Source organism: Budorcas taxicolor, chromosome 7 (genome assembly GCF_023091745.1).
Source record: "Budorcas taxicolor isolate Tak-1 chromosome 7, Takin1.1, whole genome shotgun sequence".
In the NCBI taxonomy this organism is placed as follows: Eukaryota; Metazoa; Chordata; class Mammalia; order Artiodactyla; family Bovidae; genus Budorcas; species Budorcas taxicolor.
This window is the reverse complement of record NC_068916.1, coordinates 74,537,426-74,562,192: the sequence shown is the minus strand read 5'-3', so window position 1 is coordinate 74,562,192 and position 24,767 is coordinate 74,537,426. Positions and strand designations below refer to the sequence as shown.

Below are 24,767 nucleotides of genomic sequence, written 5' to 3'. Positions count from 1 at the left end.
AGTGGGCTTACCTGAAAGATAAAAGACATACTTCAAAGGTCTCTTAAGGAAGTGTGTAAATTATTCCAGAGATATTCAGAGAACTGACTGAGGAGGGACAGGAATGCTGAACTGGAGGATTAACCAGAGGACAATTATTTTTCAGCCCAGGTGAGGGGTAAAGCAGGCTTGGACCAAGGAGTTGGCAAAAGAAAGATGTGAGATCTCTTTTGGAGGCAGAATGGAAAAACTCAAGAAACAGATTGAATGTTGGGAGAAAGGGAGAGACGATGATTACGATGACTCCAGACTTATGGAAGGAGAAACTTAGGGAAGGAGAAACTCAGAAGATGGAGATGTCACTGACTGTGATCAACAAGAATGAGAGACGAGAGGGACACAGGGAGACAAAGATGATCTAGAGCTGTTCTGGTGGGGTTAATACCAGACAGCGGTGAGAGATCTACTTGAAGTTAAGCAGGCAGCTGAATATATGAGTAGGGGATGAAAGGAGGGGTCTGGTTTGAAGAAATAAATTTTAATGCTACTCGCATACTAATGGTGACTGACATCACAGAATGACTAAAGGCACTAGTTTTCAAAGTGGCAAGAAGGAAAATTTCTTTCCAGAGTTGTGAACAGCACTAAAAGTTATATATGTATACGTATATATATAGTTAGTTGTTCAGTTGCTCAGTAATGTCCAACTGTTTGTGACCCCATGGACGGTAGCACACCAGGCTTCCCTGTCCTGCACCATTTCCTGGAGCTTGCTCAAACTCATGTCAGTGATGCCATCCAATTATCTTGTCCTCTGTTGTTCCCTTCTCCTACCCTCAATCGTTCCCACATCACAGTCTCTTCTAATGAGTCGGCTCTTTGTATTAGGTGGCAAAGTATTGGAGCTTCAACTTTAGCGGCAGTTCTTCCAAAGAATATTCAAGGTTGGTTTCCTTCAGGATTGACTGGTTTGATCTCCTTGCAGTCCAAGAGACTCTCAAGAGTCTTTTCCAACACCAAAGTTCAAAAGCATCAATTCTTCAGTGCTCAGTCTCATGGTCCAACTCACATATTCATACATGACTATTGGAAAAACCACAGATTTGACTACACGGATCTTTGTTGGCAAAGTAATGTCTCTGCTTTTTAATATGCTGTCTAGGTTTGTCATATGTATATTAATTATATGTATGCTGATATATAAAAATTAAAATATATAGGGACTTCCCCAGTAGGCCACTGGTTAAGACTCTGTGCTTCCACTGTAGGGGGAATGAGTTTGATCCCTGGTTGGGGAACTAAAATTCCACATGTCGCACAGCATGGCCAAAAATTCAAAACAGAACACAAAACAAAACATACACACACACACACACACACACACACACACACACACACCCCCATACATGTACATATATATACACACACAAACATACACACACATACATATATATACGATATGTATGTCAAAATAGATCAGATCAGATGCAGGAACACATCACTGAGATTAGAAGGTACTAGTTAATGAATGGGTATTAGGCAATTGATTATCCATATGGAAAAAGAAATATGAATTTTATCCCTTTATCACTACACATACAGAAATCAGTTCTAGGTGGAAAAATGAAAAGTGCAATTTTGAAACTTAGGAAAAAAAAATAGGTGAATATCTTTATTTAAGTTCTCGGGATAGAAAGAAGTTTTTGTAGGCAAAAGTGTTCAGATAAAACTCTATAAGTTTAACAACACTAAAATCAAGAATTGCCATTCATCACAGGAAACCATAAAGAAAATGAAAATATAAGCCACACTCTGTAAGATATCTGCCACCCATATTGCTGATAAAAACCCTACAAATCAACCAAGAAAAGATAATCCTCTAGAGAAATGAATAAAAGTCATATATAAGCTTTTTACCGAAAAGGAAAAATGAATTATCCACAAGAAGAGGTCCTTTTACATTTAGTATACTGGCAAAATATATGAAGTCTAACAAGCTTCAGAGGGGAGGTAGATCAATGGGAACTCATACATAACTAGTGGGAGTGTAGATTTTCACCTCCCCTTTGTAAAATGATTTGGAATTAAATTTTAAAGTTGAACATTCACTTAAATGTGACTTTAGAGTAATTCTTACAGGTATGTAAGAAGAGACCACAAGAATATTCACAGTACTGTTAATAAAATGAAAGAAATGGGAAACAACCCAAAAGCCCAAAGTGAGAATGGATAAATAGTGGTAGCCTGATAAGATCAAATATTCTTTAACAGAGGATGAGATGGTTGGATGGCATCATCGACTCAATGGACATGAGTTTGAGCAAACTCCCAGAGAGAGTGAAGGACAGGGAAGGCTGGCGTGCTGCAGTCCATGAGGTCGCAAAGAGCTGGACATGACTAAGTGACTGAAGAACAATTCTATAACAGTGACCATGAACAAACTATAGACCCAGGCAATACTGAGATTCAACCCTAAAAACACACACAGTGCAGAGTGAAAAGGCAAGTCCCAGGATATGGCATATACTACTAGGATACTTTTGGTGAAGTTCTGGAAAGGGAAAAATTAGGTATTAGTCATATGGACATACATTATAAAATTATACACAGGAAAAAAGCTAGGAAGTAACTGATGTAGATTTTGAGATGGTGTTACCTGTTGCAGGGAGGAATGAAGATGGGACAGTGGAGGATTCATATAGGTAGCAAGCTGTTGAAACTCTTTGGTTTATAGGTTGTCTTCTATGAGCTCATGCATGTTAAATTTACCTTTATGATTTAGGATTTCGGTACACATTGGATCTTTTTATTGACTATACTAAAATAGATAAAAGAAGAGCCCTCCACCCAAAATTATATAAAGTAAACACAGTAAGTAAAAATGCTAACATTAATACACTCCGTGTGAGACTGTGATGTACTAGTGTTTGTGGTATTATCCTTTGTAATTTGTAACGCCCTCCAAAATAAACTTTTTTTAAAAAAGGGAAAATAAGTAGACTGGATAGGAAGTAGATATATTATAATATCTATCAAGAAGATGGACTATGAGATGATATTATAAACTACAAATATAAACTACTATATACGTGAAGTCACTCAGTCATGTCTGACTCTTTGCGACCCTGCGGACTACAGCCCACCAGGCTCCTCCATCCATGGGATTCTCTAGGCAAGAATACTGGAGTGGGTTGCCGTTTCCTTCTCCAGGGGATCTTCCTGACCCAGGGATCGAACCCAGGTCTCCCACGTCGCAGGCAGACGCTTTACCCTCTGAGCCACCAGGGAAGCCATATATACAGGATGAATAAACAACAAAGTCCTACTGTATAGTGCAGGCAACTGTATTCAATATCTTGACATAAACCGTGGTGGAAAAGAATATGTAAAGGAATGTATTTATATGTACAGTAGAAATTAACACACTGTAAATCAATTATACTTCAATAAAATAAAGAAAAAAAGATGGGCTATAAACATGAGGAGGACTGGGGGTGAGAACGGTATTGGGAAGGAAAGGTGCAGAAAGAAGTGGGGGGTGAAGGGAGATGTAAAAAGACGTGTTTTAAAGACAAAGGCACATTAACATGTTCTAATACTGACCGGAAAAATTCTAGAAGAAAGACTGAAAATTAAGAGATAAGGGATGAATGATGTAAAGAGGTCACTAAAGGTTAAGGAATGAGATACCTCATCTGTAACAGGTGGGAAGAAGGTAGGGTGAGCATAGATGCAGGTACATTTATAGCTTCTATAAAGAGGAAATAAAAGCGTTTGGATGCTTCATGAGGAAAATGATGACATCAGCAGAGTCAGACAGATGTGTATGAAATCTGAAGTGGGTACTGGGCGAGGGAAATCACTATATATTCTAAGACTACAGGTAACACGAAATGCTCATTTCCATGGGCATTGTGGAATTTAAAGTAATAACAATTGTTTTATCCATGTAGTTTTGCTGACAGATGTCTCTAGGTGAACATTCTTTGCCTGCTCATGTACGTTTGAGAAAGCATCTTCCCCATAAAAATACCTTTCAAATTGAGCAGTAACATCTTCCAGGTTCTGCACTGTACTGTTATGTTTTTCTTGCAAAAGCAAGGTGGCCTGAGTATGAGCAGCATTACTTTCATCCAGTTCGGCTTCTTTCCTAAGAACAGGGAATGGTTAAAAGATAAGATGCTAACTGCATCTTAATTACCATTTAATATACCATTAGCTTAAGAAAGAGACTAGGATGTACCTTTGACACTGTGAATCATATATTCCACATTGGACAGCTTAGACCTACATTCATGATCTATATCTGCTAGCATGTTTATTTACATGCAGCTTCATTTTACCTTTCCTATTCTTATTTTACTTTTGTTTTCATCCTAATTTACTTACTTTTATTTTCATACCATATGTATTTATATAGGTAGTTTAAACACTTTTGGGGAAGAAAGATTAAAAAGACTCTAAGACAGAATTGTGGCAGCATCCAAGACTGAAGAATGTGAAGGATTATAAGTTAAGAAGCTCTTGGGTTGAATAAAATTTAATTCTTTGAATTCAGATATTTAGGGAACACTAGGTACAGTTAAGGTAACTTCGTTTTAAGAGGTCTTTTGAAAAAATAATTACAAGACTATGTAGATTTATTGTGACTATACCAATAACCCACAAAATAAATTACTAATTATTTAAAGATTCAACAACTTATTTAGGAGGCTATTTTGCCTAGACAGAATGGCTTTTAAGTCATCTTTATAACTATAGACTACAAATCTATACAGATTTTAAATATATGAATATTACATATTTCTACAATGGTGATAAACTTTATTTGACAGGCATATGAGCTAATAAGAGGTATTTTAAAGAACACATAGAACTAAAACTAAGAAGCATTATTTGCTTAAAGGCTAAGTTGGACACTGAAACAAGATACACAATTGTTCAAATTCGTTCTGGAATGAGCAAAGGATTTTAAAAATACACACCACAGCTAAAAGCAATTAACTACTACTAAAGGATTTAAAATAAAACTACTTTTTCCTGCTCCCTAGAGGAATCCTGTCGACTTCTAAGTTTTTCTCTTAATCCTGAAATTTCCACACTGGTAAGGACCTTACAAATAATCTCATAAAACTCCTTTATTTTGTATCCAATGAAACAGAAAACAAAAGAAATTAAGACAGTCTTGCTCAGAATCACACATTTAACTAACAGATCTAGTAATAAAACATTTATCTCCTGACCTTTGAACTGAGTTCTTTGAGTGAGAATAAATGATTATCTCATTTTTCTTTCTGAAATTGACATTATCCACTCAAGTTTCTTAATGTACCTGTTCCCTGAGGCTGGCTGCAGGATGAAAACAATCCCCCTAATTACACTTTGGTACTGTTCCCCAAAATGCAGGCATATATAAAAAATTTGATGTTCTTTAAAATCACTAACCACTAAAAGAAAATAGAAGAGGGATTAATAAAAAAGCACCTAATAAGAGACAGATACATAGTTGTGATATAAGTGATGGTTCTATAAGGTTATGTCTAGTTCCTTGCTAGAAAATGTTTACTGCTGAGATCCCAAGAATTCAAGTATTTGTTTACAATTTGAACTCAAGAATCAACTTGGATACTGTAAATAAATATGATGAAGGGCATATAATGTGAAAACAATATGAAATTAAACAAAGAAAAAAAAAGGCACTGGATCTCAGGCTTTCTACTTTCAATGATACATTTTTTAATTTCTGGATTTTCCCCAGTTCTGGTTGTTTCTTCCCCATTTTGGTTTTTGATTGTTATTTCTGAAGTGTTTGTGGCTCCCTCTTTGAACTTTAAATAAGAAAAGGGCATGGCTTCTCACTTGGGCTGTCATACCTGTCTATTTGTACTTCCCGCGCATGTACTTTACCTCTCTGTGTCTCTTTCATTTTATTTGTGGACTTCCCTGGTGGTCCAGTGGTTAAGAATCTGCCTGCTAATGTAGGAGACCATGGGTTCAGTCCCTGGTCTGGGAAGATTTCACATGCCGCAGGGCAAGTAAGCCTGTGCGCCACAAGAACTGAGCCTACACTCTGGAGTCTGCATGGCAGCTACTGAGCCCATGTGTTATAACTACTGAAGCCTGGGTGCCCTAGAGCCCATGAAAGTAGCCCCTGCTCACCACAACTAGAGAAAGCCTGCATGCAGCAATGAAGACCCAGCACAGACAAAAGTAAATAAAATTAAAAAAAAAAAAAAGAAAATTCCTTGTTTGTAAAATAATTCCAACCTCACCACTCACATGATTGGTGTGGGAATCCCAAGAGAATGTACTAGAAAATAACTTTTGATTATAAACATGAAGTCCTATTAATACGAACCCTTTCAGCTTTTCTTCGAGGTGTTTTAGTTCTGCAGCTCTAGATTCTGCTTCCTCTTCCAGTTGCTTAAGCAGGTTTTCAGCTTGTTCCTCCTTTTGCTGTAATTTATCCAGCTCATCCAAGGCCTGCTTTAATTCTCCCTCAAAGAGAGTTCTCTCTTTAATCATTTCTTCTTGAAAAGAACAGAGCTTCTGCTGAAGACCAGAAGATAATTCCTGCATATTGAGAGAAAGCCAGCAAAATCATATGAAAGGTTTTGACAATTCAATAAATAATTAAATTGAATAATCTGTGAGATTTTACTAAGGACAAAAGAGAAGTACAACTAATGAAGTATGGACACTAAACTCGAGAGCCTCTGAGAAACTTGAGCGATTCATATTCATTCTGTCATGGATTATATCCTACCCTTTGTTAAGATTGGGGTAAATGTTATTTCAGTCTTTTTCCTATGCAACACACACTTCTTAGACAACAAAAATTACATTCTACAACTGGCTTTTATCATATATTTTTCTCATATGATACTATATAAAGAGTATTATGATTTCAATGTTATATAGAAATATATAAAGTTATATAAGTAAATAAGAATAAATAAATACAAGTAAATCACCATTGCAAAAAAAATTCTAACATTATGAATAAAGGAAAAATTGCCTTTGACTACTCCCCATTCCAATCAAAATAACCACTAAATTTTGCATTATAAGCCTTATGGTCTTTTTCTATATATTTACATTCTTTTAAAACATAAATTAAATATGCTGTACATAAAAAGGTCATTTAAAATATCATAAAAATAGTTGCTGAGGTCTTTTCAAGTCAGTATATACAGATCTACCTAATTCCTTTGTCACTGCAGATTGCCAACAATATAATATTTCACATTAGTTCACATGAGTACTTGCTTGCTTGACTAATTCTCACCAATATATCATATTACCAAAGGTTTTAACTTGTGCCAATCTTGGAAGTGGAAAAAAGACACCAAAACATTTCTTTGATTATTATGACAAGTACAGCATCTTCTCATTTTACAAGCCATTTGAATTTCTACTGCTAAGAATTATCTATTTCCATCCTATGCCCATTAAAAAAACTTTTTTGTTTAATTAAAAAAATTTTTTTGGCAGCACTGAGAGCCATGCAAGATCCCCATCCCCCGACCAGGCATCAAACCTGCGGCCCCTGCAGGGGAAGCTTGGAGTATTAACCACTGGGTCACCAGGATTGTTATGATTTTTTAATGAACTTCCTGTGTTTCTCATTGATATGTAAAATGTTCTTTATGTAATCTGGATTTCAAAAAGTCACATTTTGTTTTTTGTCTAATTAGACACTCTTTTACCACAGAACTGTAAATGCCTATGTAGTAATCTAACACAAGAATGTGCTGAAAAAAAAATTAAAACAATTTCCCTATATTATTTCAACCGTTGCTTAAATTTTTCAAATCATGAATAACTGTGGTGACATCAGTTAAATATGTAGCAAAGACATGATTACTTCCTCGGGATAAGAATCTAAAAGAAGAACTGTTGGATCAAAGGATATATACAATTTAAAGTTTTTCTGAAACACAGGGAAATTTATGACATAAAAGAAGCACTAGGCTTTTTTAATATTGTAAAATACCTTCTCTTGTTGCAGAAGTGAATCCATTTGCAATACTTTTTGTTGTAGCTCTTCATGTTCTTGTTTTTCAAGAATAGACCTCTCTTTTAAGGTTCGTATCTCAGAATTTAGATTTTCGTCCAGTTCTCTGTTCCTATTGATAAGGTCTTCTAGAAAAGGAAAAATACCAACAATGTTGTAGTTAGATACTAATATTACTTTTGAAAAACCCAGATTTCCATGGTGGTTCAGAGCATAAAGAATCTGCCCACAATGCAGGAGACCCAGGTTCAATCCCTGGGTTGGGAAGATCCCCTGGAGAAGGGAATGGTGATCTACTCCAATATTCTTGCTTGGAGAATTCCATGGACAGAGGAGCCTGGGGAGCTATAGTCCATGGGGTCACAAAGAGTCAGACATGACTGAGTGACTAACACACACACAAACACACAGAGGGCAAGTATTTCCAAAGAGGGAAAAAAAATTCTGAAGTTCCTGTCATTACTACATATAAAACAGTACATATGTTATAAAATAAAATCTTCAAACCTAGCTCTATGTGTCTACCAATTTTAAATGGCCACCCAATGAGGAGGTCAACTGCATATGTTTCAATCAAGACAAGCAATATATTCAAATAAACAGATAACAAATAGCATAAAAGATAAAAATCCCCATGCATAAAACAAAATTTTCATTGTTGTTTACGTAATTATTTAAAGTTGCTATAACATATCAGTACTTTTAAAAACTATCATAGGTAGTATTTATCTAAAGAAAATAGTACTGTAAACAGTAGAATACCTTTTTCTTCTTCAAGCACCTGGCATTTAGACTTCATGTCTTCTATTTCTTTAGACAATATAGCAATATTTTCCTCAAGAGACTGCTTAAGGCTTAAAACTTCATGATTCTTCTCTTTCAGATTTTCTTCTAACTGGGCAATATCTAGCTTGTATTTTTCCACTTGATCTGATGCACAACTGCATTAAAACAAATTATGTTGAAGAGCACATCTATTTAAGCAGAGGAAACATTAAATGAAAAGAGATGAAAATGATGCATTCACCACACTTCAATAAAACAAAGTCCAAAAACTACTCTTCATATTACCTTATTTCTTCAATGTATTCTAAGAGCTTTTCTGTTTCAGATTTTTCATCAATCTTTTCCTTCTCTATTGAAACACTAAAAAAAAAAAGCATACATTAATATACACAATAATCATACTTACTCTGTACCAGAGTAAGCATCTCTGGTACAGGGTAAGCATTATTCTGGTGCAGAGTAAGCTTACTCTACAGAGATGCTTACTCTATGGCAGATACTGTTCTCTCAGGAAGGCTGACTCTAGGTTCTAAACTCCTAACCATTAATTTGTGTGACCGCTCATGTTGACAATTTATGCAAGTAGGAGGCTCAAGTTTGTTGTTGTTTTTAAGTGAGAAAGCTTTCCAAATATATTCTGACAAAAGGCTTATGATGATGAGAGTCTGTATACAGTTACAGATCTATAACACTCTGAGTGTATCAGAAATCACCTTTCCTGTAGCTTTCTTAAAACCCCCACCCATCACACATACAAAATAGAATTTTGTGTGCTTCAAAGCCTTTCTTCCAGGCTGCCTTTTATTCAGTTACTTATTGAGAAAGGGGCAAGGGACTTTAGTAGATATCTTACGAAAGGATATATATAAATGGTCAATAAGCACATAAAAAAGATGTTTGACATTAACAGCAACAAATTGAAACCATAGATGATATACTACTTTACATCCACTAGAAAGGCTGAAATCAGACAGGCTGACAATATCAAGTATCAATGCGTACATGACTGTTAAGTTGATTCAGTCATGTCTGACTCTTTGCAACCCTATGGACTATAGCCCACCAGGCTCTGTCCACGGGATTCTCTAGGCAAGAATACTGGAGTAGGTTGCCATGCCTGCCTCCAGGACAAATATTGGTTAGGATATGGAATGAATGGAACAATCATGTATTGTAAAGTAGGAGTGTAAAACTGTATAAACACTTTGAGCTTTTAAAAAAGCATTACATGGGGACTTCCCTGGTGATCCAGTGGCTAAGACTCCATGCTCCCAATAAAGAAGGCCCAGGTTCAATCCCTGGCCCAGGATAGATCCCACAGGTCACAACTAAAGATCCTGCATGCTGCAACTAAGACATGGCACAGCCAAATAAATAAATAGACAACGAAACAAACTACATAGGAAACATTATATGTACACAACACTATGACCTTGAAATTCCATTCCTAGATATTTACTCAGAGAAACAAAAACCTATGTCTACAAAAAGGTAAATATAGTAGTCTTGTTGACAATAGTCAAAAATTGGAAACCCAAGTACTGATCAATAGGAGAGTAATGAACAAATGGAGGTGTATTCGTATAGTGGAATACTACTAAGAAATGAAAGAAGCATGTAATACATACAACAATATGGATGAATCTTGACTCTGCACTTTCAACGCAAAGCACATGGGTTTGAGACCTGGTCAGGGAACTAAAAGCCTACAAGATGTGCAGCATGTCTTGGAAAACAAAAAAAAGGGCCACATATACACATATATGCATGCATGTGATGCTGCTGCTGCTGCTGCTAAGCCGCTTCAGTCATGTCCGAGTCTGTGCGACCCCATAAACGGCAGCCCACCAGACTCCCCCATCCCTGGGATTCTCCAGGCAAGAACACTGGAGTGGGTTACCATTTCCTTCTCCAATGCATGAAAGTGAAAAGTCAAAGTGAAGTCACTGAGTCGTGTCCAACTCTCAGCGACCCCATGGACTGCAGCCTACCAGTCTCCTCCATCCATGGGATTTTCCAGGCAAGAGTACTGGAGTGGGGTGCCATTGCCTTCTCCAGCATGTGATGATAAATGTCCCCAAAAAGGTCAAATTAACTTATGATGATGGAAGTCAGAAAGGGGTTGCAGGGGTTGGGGGTAACTGCGGGGAGGAACAGGGAGCAGAACGGGGGGACTTTGTGAGGGAATGACAGTGTTCTCTATCTTGTTTGGATGGTGGTTACACAGGAGTACACAATTGTCAAGTCATTAAAATGAATACTTAACGATCGTACAGTTTAGTAATTAAAAGAAGTCTAGGATTGTAAACTAATCATAGCTTCCTGTATCAGTGCTTCTCAGTTTCGGTCTCGTTACAACCTCCATAACATTATGTGCCTTTCCTCAACACTGATACAGAAGATGTACAAACATAATACATTCATATTTCTTTTCAGCATAAAATGTTGGACAACGATTAGGGTTCAGCTGTTACTTAGGAAGAGAAATAGGGCAAGTGGAGGCAGGCAATGAGATGAGTATGGAGTGATAACTAGCCAAGAAAGCCAAATACAAAACTGGTTACACAACATAACCTTTTTTCTTTTGTCACTCACAGTTTCCCCTCAAGTTGCACTATTTTCTCCTGAGACTCCACGAGGTTCTTCTGGGTGAGCTGCAGCTTCACCTCCATGCCTTCCTGTTTAGCCATCATGCTCTACACAACAGAAATATCTGTTTTAGGAAATGAGAACTTGTTCAGATCCCCAGTTCCAGAAAACTTACCTAAGGTATTACTCACCCTCATCTTGGTTTCCCTTTTGTTTCTCAGTTTCATCAACTCAAGGCTTAGAATTCTCAAATTCTTCTGGTTATTATCTTCAGAAAACTGAGTATAGCAAACACATAAAAAATTTAGAAATTTTTTTTACTAAAGTTGTGTAAAAATCACTTAAGTACTGAGTATTCTATTATAGGGACTACTATTTGATTACAACATACTTTGGTAGAGAAAAGTATCCTTAACCCACACTGGGATTACTGGCTTTATACTATTTCTATTCTTGTCCCTCCTTTTCCTTCATGTGACTTTCTGGTCTACTTTTGAAATCAGCTTCAGTGATTGTTTATCTGTATATGCTGGGAAGTTTACTGTGTGGCTCTAAAACAAGATTTTTGCAGAGTTTTGTCTGTAAAAATTGGTTAATTCAAGTGTGTTTGCTTAACAAACTGCATTTGCATTGTCTTGTCTACTTTGAAATATGCAGACTATAGGGTCCATCACAGGCCTAATAAATGATAATCTCCCTAAGTGAGGCTCAGGAATCTGCTGTCTTGCCCGTGCTTAATTCTTATGCATCCTTACTCCCTTTGTAAGCAAAGAGCCCAGCATGTTACAGGCCCTGAATAATAGATTCTTCTTAAGCTGAACGGTGATTTACAGCTTCCTCCCACTTCTATAAAAAGCAGGATGACCATATTAAGTCCTTTAAGATCTACTAGTTTATTAATGTTGATAAACACAATTTATCTCCTGAGCATTATTTAGTCCACACATTTATTCATTTTCTACTGCACTCCCAAAGAGATTTAAGACAGAGGCCTGCTATCATGCTGTTATTTATTGCAGAGAAAGATCTTTAATGATACTTCTAGATGTAAATTCTAAAACGTTACCAGTGGTCTTACTAACTGGGAGTGACTTTGAAGGAGGGTGAGAAAATGTCAGATGTTAAAACAAAAAGTATACGATTGTTTATAGTCTCTTATGTGCCATGCACCATAATTCCTATTGGGAGTGGCTTAATATTTAAAGTACATTTATTGAAGTTAAATGACTAAACTAGGCCTCAAATTCCCAAACAGCTCTATGAGGAAAAAAACATAATTGTTTTTTATTCAATTGTAAAGATTATGAGGTTCAAATACCTTAGATTTTAGGAGCTCATTAGTCTTGGTTAATTCAATAAGCTGTTTTTCCAGTGTAGCATTACTTGCAGAGAGAGATGTTTTTTCCCTGACGGCAGCGTTTAGCTTTGCTTCCACCTTCTCCAACTCAGCTTCCAGATCCTGGATCCGCCTGTCCTGAGCTCCACGCTCCTGCACAAGAATGCGGATCTGGACAGGAACAAGGAGGTGAAATGAACAACTCATGTATTACTGCCAATACAGTTACGAGATGCTGTCCGGTGCTGCGCTTAGTCACTCAGCTGTGTGCAACTCCTTGTGACCAAATGGACAGTAGCCCGCCAGGCTCCTCTGTCCATGGGGATTCTCCAAGCAGGAATACTGGAGGGAGTTTCCATGTTCTCCTCCAGTACTAGGTGCTAATGATAATCGAAACATTAAAGTTCTAGAAAAACCTCTGATTGTGATATGATGTTCTTCAACAGTCTTAGCTGTTTGAGCAATCGTATTTACTTTATGACACATCTTGAAAATCTGTAAGCATTTTAAGAACTGAGAATTCAAACTGCCATAAACTTCTAGGTATAATTATACTGTTTATTTACTTTTAAGGCATTGCTACCTATAAAAGTTCTTCTTTTGTCTAGTTCTAATTATAGGAATTCAAATTACAGCTTAAAATGCTAAATACCTTTATTTCTGGGAAAACAGAACAGGGCTCCTGGGTAGGGTGTGGTAGGCATTAGCAAGCCATAATACCTGATGCAACTAACGGGTAAAAACCAAAACAAAAAAACCAAATATTTGTCAACAGGAAATGTGGAAGCCAGAAGATAATGAAATGTTTAAAATGTATGGGAAAATCTGCCAATCTAAAATTCTATTCCCAATGAAAATAGCCTTTAAATATGAAGGTGATATACAGACATTTTTCAGAAGGAAAAAAACAAAAAAGAGCCGAGAATATTTGTCAACAGTAAAACTGCACAACAAGAAATATTAAAGAAAATTCTTCAGGCTGAAGGAAATGATTTTAGATGTTTATAAAATATGCACTTAAATATAAGGACTGATCGACTGACAATAAAGGTAATAGAAAAGGTTTACCATGTAAACATTAGATAAATGAAAGCTGGCATGGCTATGTTAATAGTATACAAAGCACACTTAAGGCAAACATTATTACTAGTAACAAAGACATTTTATAGTCAAAGGTTGTTTCAAGAGAAGACATAATCTTAAATTTTTCATGTACAACAAAGTACTATTGTAACAAATATACGAAGTCAAAACTGACGGAATTAAAAAGAGATTAATCCACAGAGCTGGAAGTCTAAAAATTTCTCAGAACTAACAAACACACAAAAATATCAGCACAAATAATAGATCTGAAGAAAACTATTAAATGACTTGAACTAAGTGATGTATATAGACCACTATAACCAACAAGTGCATTTACATTCTTTTCTAGTGCACATGAAACATTTACCACAGTAGGCTTTATGGCTTCCCTGATAGCTCAGCTGGGAAAAAATCCGCCTGCAACTGCAGGAGACCCCAGTTTGATTCCTGGGTCAGGAAGATCCGATGGAGAAGGGATAGTCTACCCACTCCAGTATTCCTGGGTTTCCCTTGTGGCTCAGCTGGTAAAGAATCCGCCCACAATGCGGGAGACCTGGGTTTGATCCCTGGGTTGGGAAGATCCCCTGGAGACGGGAAAAGCTATCCACTCCAGTATTCTGGCCTAGAAAATTCCATGGGCTGAAAAGTCCATGGGGTGGCAAAGAGTCAGACACTTTCACTTCACTTCAAACTAGACTTTTTGCTTGGTACAGAAGTATCAAGAAAGAACAGCTATATTGCTGCTGCTAAGTCACTTCAGTCGTGTCCAACTCTGTGCAACCCCATAGACGGCAGCCCACCAGGCTCCCCCGTCCCTGGGATTTTCCAGGCAAGAACACTGGAGTGGGTTGCCATTCCCTTCTCCAATGCATGGAAGTGAAAAGTGAAAAGTGAAGTCGCTCAGTCATGTCCGACTCTTAGCGACCCCGTGGACTGCAGCATACCAGGCTCCTCCACCCATGGGATTTTCCAGGGAAGAGTACTAAAGTGGGGACAGCTATATTAAGTCACATAAAAAGCATTCTCTATTCTTACTGGCTTTGTATTCAAACTTATCTCAGTATTCTAAGCCAATAATAATTAACTAAAAATATATCAAGCACCACTTACATATATGGCTGTGAACTAGATGCTAGGAACTGAACGAGATTTAAGATTCCCAACTGTAAGATCCTTTATTCTTACATTATTGGTTTACAATCAATGTTCACAGCATAGTACTATAAAGCAGAAAAAAGAACATTTAAGACTACCTACATCACACTTTTTCAGTTAAAGAAGTATAAAGAAGGGTTTGTGAACTCAAATGCCTACATGACCAAGTAGACAATATAAAAAGAGCCAGGTGAGGACTGACAGCAAATGCGACGTCTAAAGAAGGCAACCCAGGTAGATGCAATCTATTACTTTTAGAATGGATAAGCAACAATGTCCTATTGCATGGCACAGGGAACTGTATGATCTCCTGGGATAAACCACAATGGAAAAGAATATTGTTCTAAAAAGTGAAAAAAAAAAAGAACATTTATATGTGTAAAACTGAGTCACTTTGCTGTACTGCAGAGATCTGTACAACATTAAGTCAATTATATGTCAATTAAAAAATATAATTTTTTAATAAAAGAAGGCAACCCTGCACAAGCCTAGTAGATTGTTGCCCTGGAGGGGAATGCAGAAATTGTCCTGTCAGAACTTTTTATTCTGCAACAGTAGTCAGAAGTCTGAGTTTGTTTTCCATGAAATTTTACTTTTAAATTAAATATTGATATGTAATTCAAATTAGCCAAACAAACAACAAATACTTGGGGGGGTTAAATAATATACAGCAGTATTTCTAAAAAATTTTTATTCTAAAAGATTAAGTAACTGATACAAATGACTAGTTCTAACTTTGGAACTGCCACTCCCTCATTAGCTATCTCCAGAGACACTTAGTTATTAAATCTCTAAGTATTTACTCCTATATCACAGGCATGTGTCCTCAATAAAATGATAGCTAATGTTATTTAATTAGATACAAAAAAGGATCAGAGAAACAAGGGCAGAGATTTTCAAAGTTATCTTGACATATTCCTGGCCTAAGCCAACATTTCTTTGGGATTGGAATGAAAAGTAATGCTCAAAATTCTGCAAGCCAGGCTTCAGCAATACGTGAACCAGGAACTTCCAGATGTTCAAGCTGGTTTTAGAAAAGGCAGAGGAACCAGAGATCAAATTGCCAACATCTGCTGGATTACGGAAAAAGCAAGAGAGTTCCAGAAAAACATCTACTTCTGCTTTATTGACTATGCCAAAGCCTTTGACTCTGTGGATCACAATAAACTGTGGAAAATTCTGAAAGAGATGGGAATACCAGACCACCTGACCTGCCTTTTGAGAAACCTATATGCAGGTCAGGAACCTACAGTTAGAACTGGACATGGAACAACAGACTGGTTCCAAATAGGAAAAGGAGCATGTCAAGGTTGTATATTGTCACCCTGCTTCTTTAACTTCTATGCAGAGTACATTATGAGAAACGCTGGGCTGGAAGAAGCACAAGCTGGAATCAAGATTGCCAGGAAAAATATCAATAACCTCAGATATGCAGATGACACCACCCTTATGGCAGAAAGTGAAAAGGAACTAAAAAGCCTCTTAATGAAAGTGAAAGACGAGAGTGGAAAAGTTGGCTTCAAGCTCACATTCAGAAAACGAACATCATGGCATCTGGTCCCATCACTTCATGGCAAATAGATGGGGAAACAGTGGAAACAGTGTCAGACTTTTATTTTGGGGGGCTCCAAAATCACTGCAGATGGTGACTGCAGCCATGAAATTAAAAGACGCTTACTCCTTGGAAGGAAAGTGATGACCAACCTAGATAGCATATTGAAAAGCAGAGACATTATTTTGGCAACAAAGGTCCATCTAGTCAAGGTTATGGTTTTTCCTGTGGTCATGTATGGATGTGAGAGTTGGACTGTGAAGAAAGCTGAGCGCTGAAGAATTGATGCTTTTGAACTGTGGTGTTGGAGAAGACTCTTGAGAGCTCCTTGGACTCCAAGGAGATCCAACGAGTCCATTCTGAAGGAGATCAGCCCTGGGTATTCTTTGGAAGGAATGATGCTAAAGCTGAAACTCCAGTACTTTGGCCACCTCATGCGAAGAGTTGACTCCTTGGAAAAGACTCTGATGCTGGGGGGGATTGGGGGCAGGAGGAAAAGGGGACGACAGAGGATGAGATGGCTGGATGGCATCACTGACTCTTTGGACGTGAGCCTGAGTGAACTCTGGGAGATGGTGACGGACAGGGAGGCCTGGCGTGCTGCGATTCATGGGGTTGCAAAGAGTTGGACACGACTGAGCAGCTGAAGTGAACTGAACTGAAAGCCAACATTAAATTGTAATCAATGGAAAGTTTAATATGTTTACCAGAAAGAGTTGGTCAGTAGTGGAAACGTAGAAAAAAGACTGCCAGAAAAGCAAAGCTGGCAGTGACCTGCCTTGCCCTGTTTACAAAAGTAAACAGGTTTTTTATAAATAGCTAATGTGAAGCTGCTGTATAGCAGAGAGTTCAGCTCAGTGCTCTGTGATGACCTAGAGAGGTAGGATGGGAGGGAACCTCAAGAGGGAGGGGACATGTGTATATATAACTGATTCACTCTGTTGTATGGAAGAAGCTAACACAACATTGTAAAGCAATTATACTCATCCATATACATACACACACATATATGTACACATTTAAAAAAAAAAAGTAAGCAGGTTTTTTAGGTTAGTTTTGCTCAAAAAAGATTTATTCTACGGTGGAAATGCACCGTTCAGTGTGGTAGCCACTCTCTACAAGTGCCTATTGAGCAGGTGAAGTGCTACTAGTGGAACTGAATTCTTATTTCAATAGTCACGTGTGGTGAATGGCTACCGTATCGGACAGTACACACGCAGTTGGTCATTTTATCCTTGAGAAAGGATATACTTTAGTGCAGAGATGCATTAAGTTAGCACAACTCCATTGCAATTCAACTAACCTGCTAGGATTTCATGCTTACCAAGCAATTCTCTAGGTAGTTACTGTCTTAACACAGAGATTAGCATAGTGTATGCTATGAGGAAAGGTAAATATTTGACCCACATACAAACTAAAATACTGAGTTTTACTTATCAATTTTTCATGACATAGATGATCTTATATCTCTCCCTTAGTATGCTACATTGACAATCAAGGTCTACAATATGGTATCCAAGCCAACGACTGGTTACCCTGTAGGTACCAGTCTGGATGGTACGTATGTTTCATTATCTGACTCCTCAAACAGCAACAGAATCCTTGTCTCTTGACTCTATGTTTTTCAGTAACTTAAATGTATTGCTCACCTCTTTTTCCAACATCTTCAAATCTTTATCATTCTTCTGAGATTCCTTCTATTTAAAAATCAAAGAACAGTGACAATCAGCTTTAAGTACCAAAAATATAGCCAATTTTGATTTTTAGTTATCAGGAAAGATAAAGGGTTCCAAAAGATTAATTTCTATTTTAAACATTTCATTAAGTCTAGTAAGTATTTTGTAGGTGAATTATCTAGCCAATGAAAGAAAAGTTTCTTCAAATCTTAAAATATTTCAGGTTTGAATGTTTTTAGCCCAATAGATTAGACTTTTGCTAACAAGTTCAGTGAAAATAACAGGTCTTCTTTTCTAATGTTAAATAATACATTTTGAGTATTTAATTATACTGTCTCAGAAGAAAAAAAAGTCTTAAAAAGAGATATCAACTTAAACCTAGATCCCCAAAACAAAAAATAGTACAAATGCAAAGACATGAAGAAAAACTGAAATAGTACAAACTGATTCTAATCTACTCATTGCCTTTATTCTCAGTAAGATGTGTTTTTTACATATATTTTTATATTCATCAGTCTTTGTAAGATAATGGCCAAAAACAGAATATCTATCTTTTCCATCTACAGATGGAAGAAAAGTCATAAACATCTTGAACAAAATCTATTTTATATATTTCTAACATGGCGGATAGCCTGTCACATGTTTAATTTTCCACCCGATGGCATTTTCTAGCAAGGTCAAGAAAACAAAATAGGCCTGAAGGCCTATTATGTAGGAGTTTTACACAAACTTGTATGTAATTTAGTTTTGGTTTGTGAATTCTATAATTAATTTAAAATTTCAGAACTGTTTTTCCAAGAAATTCAAGTCAAGAAATTTACATCAATTTCCAAGAAAAGGATGCTTATATCAGTGCGGCCCATAAAGATATAATGCAAGCCATGCACATATTTTCAAATTTTCTGATAGCCATATATAAAAGTAAAAATTTTAATAACATATTTCACTTTACCCAAAATATCAAAAGTTTATTTCACCATGCCATTAATATAAAATTATTAGCAAGATATTTTATGGTACTAAGATATTTTTGGTACTAAGTCTTCAAAATTTGCTGTATATTTTATACTTATATTGTTGTTTAGGGGCTAATAGTGTCCTTAAGTAGTCTTTTGCGATTCCATGAACTGTAGTCTGCCAGGCTCCTCTGTCCGTGGGATTTCCCAGGAAAGAATACTGGAGTGGGTTGCATTTCCTTCTCCAGGGGATCCTACTGATCCAGGAATTGAACCTGTGTCTTTACCACGAAGCTAATAGGAAAGCCCACTTTATACGTATAGTACATCTCAATTCAACTGCTAAATTTTCAATAGAAATATCTAACTATATTTATTTATTTAAAAAATATTTACTTTATTTGGCTGTGCCAAGTCTTAGTTGTGGCACTCAGGGTCTTTAGTGGTGGCTAATTTTATTATTATTTAATTTTAATTAATTGTGTAGTTAGAAACCGATACTTGATTCTGTTGATATTTCTAATAACTATATTTAGACTTCACAAAACATAGAGATGAAAAGTAGATCCACATATCCAAGTCATTCCAAAAACACGTAAGAAGTACAACATTTGAACTGAGTATCAGTTTTTAATGACACATTAATTAAAATTAAATAATGCTAAAAATCTTAATTTTTCATTTTCAAGTGCTGAGTAGCTACATGGGGTTTACCACTTTCATACTGGACAACCACAGTTTCGTTTTTGTTTTTTTATAGAATAAGAGATTTAGGTAATTGCCAAATGAATGAACAAGAATAAGCTTAACTTACAGCTTTGGTTTTCTAACCAAAGAGCTTGGAAACTCTTTCCCAACTCTGAATCTTTTTCACATTAAAATACCAAGTTGTACAACTCCTTAAGAAAGTACAGCTTGCTTTTTGAACTAACAGAAACAGTAACAGTACACCCCTGCACAAGTCCTAACAGAAAGATATTAAGGATTTAATCTCCCACTCCGTGGCAGTTTCTGAGTGGCAAATCCCTTGTAGACATTAGAATGGTTTTTTCTTTTCCTTCATCAGTGTTTACCCTCCCCTTACTTTGTAAAGTCAAATGATGACAACTCAAAAAATCAAAGCATTACATAATTTTTAAGGGCTCACTAGGTATTATAAAGCTTATCCATCTATAGAAATGACTGAGAAGTGGAGACCACTTTGTAATTCTGAACTAAGGGTACATTTAAACACAATATATTTATTAATGACATAGGCTGATAAGTAAAACTTACTAGAGTTCCAATGATAATGTTTTACTCATTTATGGATTTATTGATTACCTTAATTTATAAACTGAACTCATTCTAGTCAAATATAATACCTTTCAGAAATGTTTTTATGATACAGTTGATGAGACAGCTAGAAATGAACCAGCTAGAATATAAGGGCATCTCACCTTTAATCCTGAAGTCTTGACTTTTCTTGCTGAAACAGGCAAGGTAGTATCTTTGTCAACGTTAAGATTTTGTTGTGATTCTGCTATAAAATGAATTGTACAGATCATGTTTGGTGCTTACATGTTTGAAGCACAGACAAAATACCAATTCCCAAATTCCTTATAGAAACTATTAGTGAAGCAATATAAAATTATTCTTTTCTTGATTGTACATTTTCAAGTAATTAGTTGCACAAATGACACATTTCTTTACACATTTTAACATTTTCTTGATTTTCCTAATATTCCCTCTAATATTCTCTGAGAAGATTAATGTAACTACCAAAAGGAAAACTGCATGTCTATGTGAGTGTCTTGCTTAATTTTTCTGGTTATATGACAGTGTAGTGATGAAAGTGTTATTCAGAAGTTGACCCTTTCATAAATCTATCAATTAATACAATTTAAATATAGTTGTAGCGTCACATTTTTAGAAATGTTATAGCATCTTTAAATTTAAATAATGTTATCCTTAACTTCAAAATTTACAAGATCATATAACCATTATTCTATTTTGGGATCCATTACCTTTTTGCTTTTTAAACCTTTGTGACTTCTGAAAGGATACTGGTCCTTTCAATACTTCTGAAGTTTTAACATCATAAGCACCTGGGGATGGTGCACATCCTAGAAGAAAAATAATACATTAAAATCTTATCTAATGTGACTTACATGTTAACATGTTTTATATATATCATATAAAATCATTTATATGTGGAATCTAAAAATTAATACAGAATGAATCCATATGCAAAGCAGAAACAGATTCACAGACACAAAAACAAACTTACGGTTACAAAAGGGCAGGAGGGAGAGGAATAAATTATAAGCATGGGATTAATACATACAAACTACTAGACGTAAAACAGATAAACAGCAAGAATTTACTGTACAGTACAGGGAATTATATTCACTAACTTATAATAACCTATAATAAAAAATAATCCAGAAAAATATAATTGAGTCACTTTTCTGTACACGTAAAACACAATATTGTAAATCAACTATACTTCAATTAAAAAAGTAATAGTAAAGTAAGTAACATAAATGTAAAAATATCATTAATAAATTTCTTTTCTAATTAAAAAAATGACATAAAGTAACTTACTCACAAAACAAAAACAAATTTCAAAAACAAACATGTACCAAAGGGGAAATGTGGAGAGGAGGGATAAATTAGAAGCTTGGGATTAACATACACATACTGCTATATATAAAACAGATCTCCAACAAAGACCTATTATATAGCACAGGAAACTCTACTCAATATTCTGTAATAATCTATATAGGAAAAGAATCTGAAAGCCTACGAATATATGTTTAATTGAATCACTATGCTGTACACCTGAAACTAACACAACATTGTAAATCAATTATTCTCTAAAACATTTTTTTAAATGCTTCATTTTCAAATGTAAAATTAGCACATTTGATATTATAAAGTAGGCCTCTCTATGAAGAACAGTATCATTATCTTCCCAATGATCTTTATTTCAGTTGGGTCAAAGGAACACAGACAACTTAGCAAAACAACAAAGACAGTCTTGGGATGGACATGTCCAGTCTTGAGATGAACATGTCAGAACAAGCAACACAGCTGTTAGTAAGAATTGAATTAAGAAATAGAATATTTGGAATCAAATCTACTCAAAGAGAGTCACTGAGATTTTAGAAATGATGCTACTAAAAATGTCTAGCCCTGAAGATTTAGCTTGGAATAAAAATTTAGTGATGATCCATCTGTGTCTAATATCAGTACATTAGGAAATCTATAAAGCCATGTTATACAAAGCACAAACTACACAGACTGTACTTCTATGTTCCAGCAATGTATAACCTCATGTAACTAGAGTCTCAAATCAAAGGTATTTCCATGTACTTATGAAAGATGATTTGAGATCTGGCTCTTAATTACTTTAGATCTCAGTCTGGATGTCACCTCTTCCATTTTCTCCAAATGCCTACATCAAGCTAGAATCTCCATTCCACAGCAGCTTGCGTGTACTGTTCCTATTGCAGAACTTCCTGCAGTTTTGTAGTGGCCTATACTAATGTACTTACCCAACTCCCACCTTAGACAAAACTGCTTGAAGTTAGGGACAGTCTCAGTCACGTCCCTACCCTCAGCTATTTAGCTCAGGGTAGAGTTTGGTAGTGTGGCAGAGAAAACAGAAAGTCACTGGGGATGTAGGATTGGGAACAGAGTTTTGTATAGTAATCAGTTAGATTAGGGTTCAAATCTAGATTTGTCTGTCAATCAATAGATAATAGTATGGGCCAGGTACTTTGTAGCCATAGGGAGATGATGATGGATAAGAACATTATACTCTCTCCTTTTCCAATCTAACTTTAAGACCCTTAGAAAGTTATTTCTATTTGAGACTGTTCTTCATTCATGAAATAGGGCTAAAAAAATAGTATCTACCTCATACTTTGGTTGTTTGGATTACCGGAGTAACATAAAAATCACTGCAGTGCCTCATACACACACTAAGCATCAAATAAATGGTCACTTACTATTAATAAAGCTGTGAGCCTGAAGTTTTATGTAATTGTCAAAACCAGTTCAATATATTATAAAGCAAACAAATTTCCTAAAAGGACACAATGACAGAACTCAGAGTAGTTCTTTGAATGTCTGAGAAATTATATGGTCCTTAAGTCTTTAGTTAAAAAATAAGCTTGTGTTGATCCAATTCTTCACTGGCCTTCCTTTGTGAGCAGGGTGATGCTCATTTCCGTTTGTATGTTATTTGACAGAAATTAAGATGTAATGAGAGACTTAAAAAGTGTACATTATAATGGATAAATCATGAGCTGTGATGTTACGTTCTGTCACTTGCAGGCTGCTCAGTAGTTACAACCCCCCTTAGTTTTCTCATCTGTAAAATGAGAACAATTGTACGTGCCTCCCCTGGCTGTTGGAAAGAATAAACCAGACCTAGTAGGGAAGACCTTAGCACAGTCCCTGAATACAGTTAGCATCCACTAACTGTGCTCAGGAACACAGGATGGATTCATGCAGGCCTGGTTTCAGGCCCCTGTTCTGCCAGTTCGATTGTATAACAGTGAGCAAATATAAGTCTCCATTCTTTTATGGATAAAATAATCAATATTACAGATTTGGGGGAATTTCTCCCTTTACTTCATCTATAGTGTTTTCAGTAAGTGCTACTGCCATAATTTTATACCTATAAACTGCCTTTACCAATCTTTCTTCTTTTACGCCTGAATGGGACATTCAAAAGAAATTCCAAGTCCACACCAAAAGCAATAGTAAAATACATGTATGTGTATATACACACACATGTACAAGTGAGGACTTCGGACTTGATCAACAGCTACCAATGCTTCCTAATTCCTATTCCCTTCCCTTGGCTTTAGCTTCTCCACAGCACTAATTGTATATTGGCTGGATTCTCCAACTGAATTAAACTCCACGGAACAAAGACTGCTTCGCTCACTGTTATATCCTTAACGTCAGTAGTAAAAGCTTAGCATGTGTTTCAGGAAAATGGATCAATTTAACGAGCCCCATTCCAGCCGTAAAAATAGCCTCCTATTTGCCTCTGATGAAGGGAACCCAAGAAGGACAAGGGGCGTGAGAGCATATCCTGTCCCCCAGCACCTTTCCCCGTACGCACCAGAAGGGTCATTGAATCGTTTCAGGGGCGCCTTAGGGAAGGACATGCTGACGACCAGCTCCGCAAAACCGAAGGTCTCTACTGGTCTGCGGCTACTATCCTGCGGGTTGTTTAGGCCTGTTGGCTTCAAATTCAAATCGCCCCGCTTAACCCCCGCCCACCGACGTCAGCCAATCGGAACGCGAAAGATCAAAGAGCTTGCATCCTCGGCTCTCGCTGCGTTCAATTACCTGACCTGTTTAGGCCACCATCCAATAGGAGGCTACTACTGTCTCCTCTCGCTCACTGGCCCAATCAGTCCTGGCGTTACTCAATTGTAACTACGCATTAGCCGCGTTTGCGCAAGCGCAGTTTACACCAGCGAGTTTCCCGTCGCTTTTGGCGTCATATTGGTGGCAGTGTAATGAATTCTAACTTCTCTGGGTCCACCCCTCTTCCATCGTTCCTTGGATGCGAACTTTTCTGGATTTGAGTTCCTTAAACCTGGGTCCTGCCAGCCTCGTCAATGGCCAACTG

General features: G+C 36.5%; 1 protein-coding gene across 1 annotated transcript in view; it reads right to left on the bottom strand.

The window, feature by feature from the left end:
- LOC128051455 (hyaluronan mediated motility receptor-like) overlaps positions 1–24,297 on the bottom strand; it is a 30,378-nt gene extending 6,081 nt beyond the window's left edge. Inside the window, exons 1-12 of the mRNA XM_052644045.1 lie at positions 24,252–24,297; positions 21,136–21,234; positions 20,569–20,651; positions 18,147–18,194; positions 12,690–12,878; positions 11,563–11,649; positions 11,378–11,478; positions 9,068–9,142; positions 8,759–8,937; positions 7,976–8,124; positions 6,338–6,552; positions 4,013–4,129 (exon numbers count right to left, since the gene is read on the bottom strand). Coding sequence (XP_052500005.1) covers positions 4,013–4,129; positions 6,338–6,552; positions 7,976–8,124; positions 8,759–8,937; positions 9,068–9,142; positions 11,378–11,478; positions 11,563–11,649; positions 12,690–12,878; positions 18,147–18,194; positions 20,569–20,651; positions 21,136–21,234; positions 24,252–24,297 — 1,388 coding nt within the window. The remainder of the gene's footprint in view (positions 1–4,012; positions 4,130–6,337; positions 6,553–7,975; positions 8,125–8,758; positions 8,938–9,067; positions 9,143–11,377; positions 11,479–11,562; positions 11,650–12,689; positions 12,879–18,146; positions 18,195–20,568; positions 20,652–21,135; positions 21,235–24,251) is intronic.
- Between the last annotated feature and the right edge of the window lie 470 nt (positions 24,298–24,767).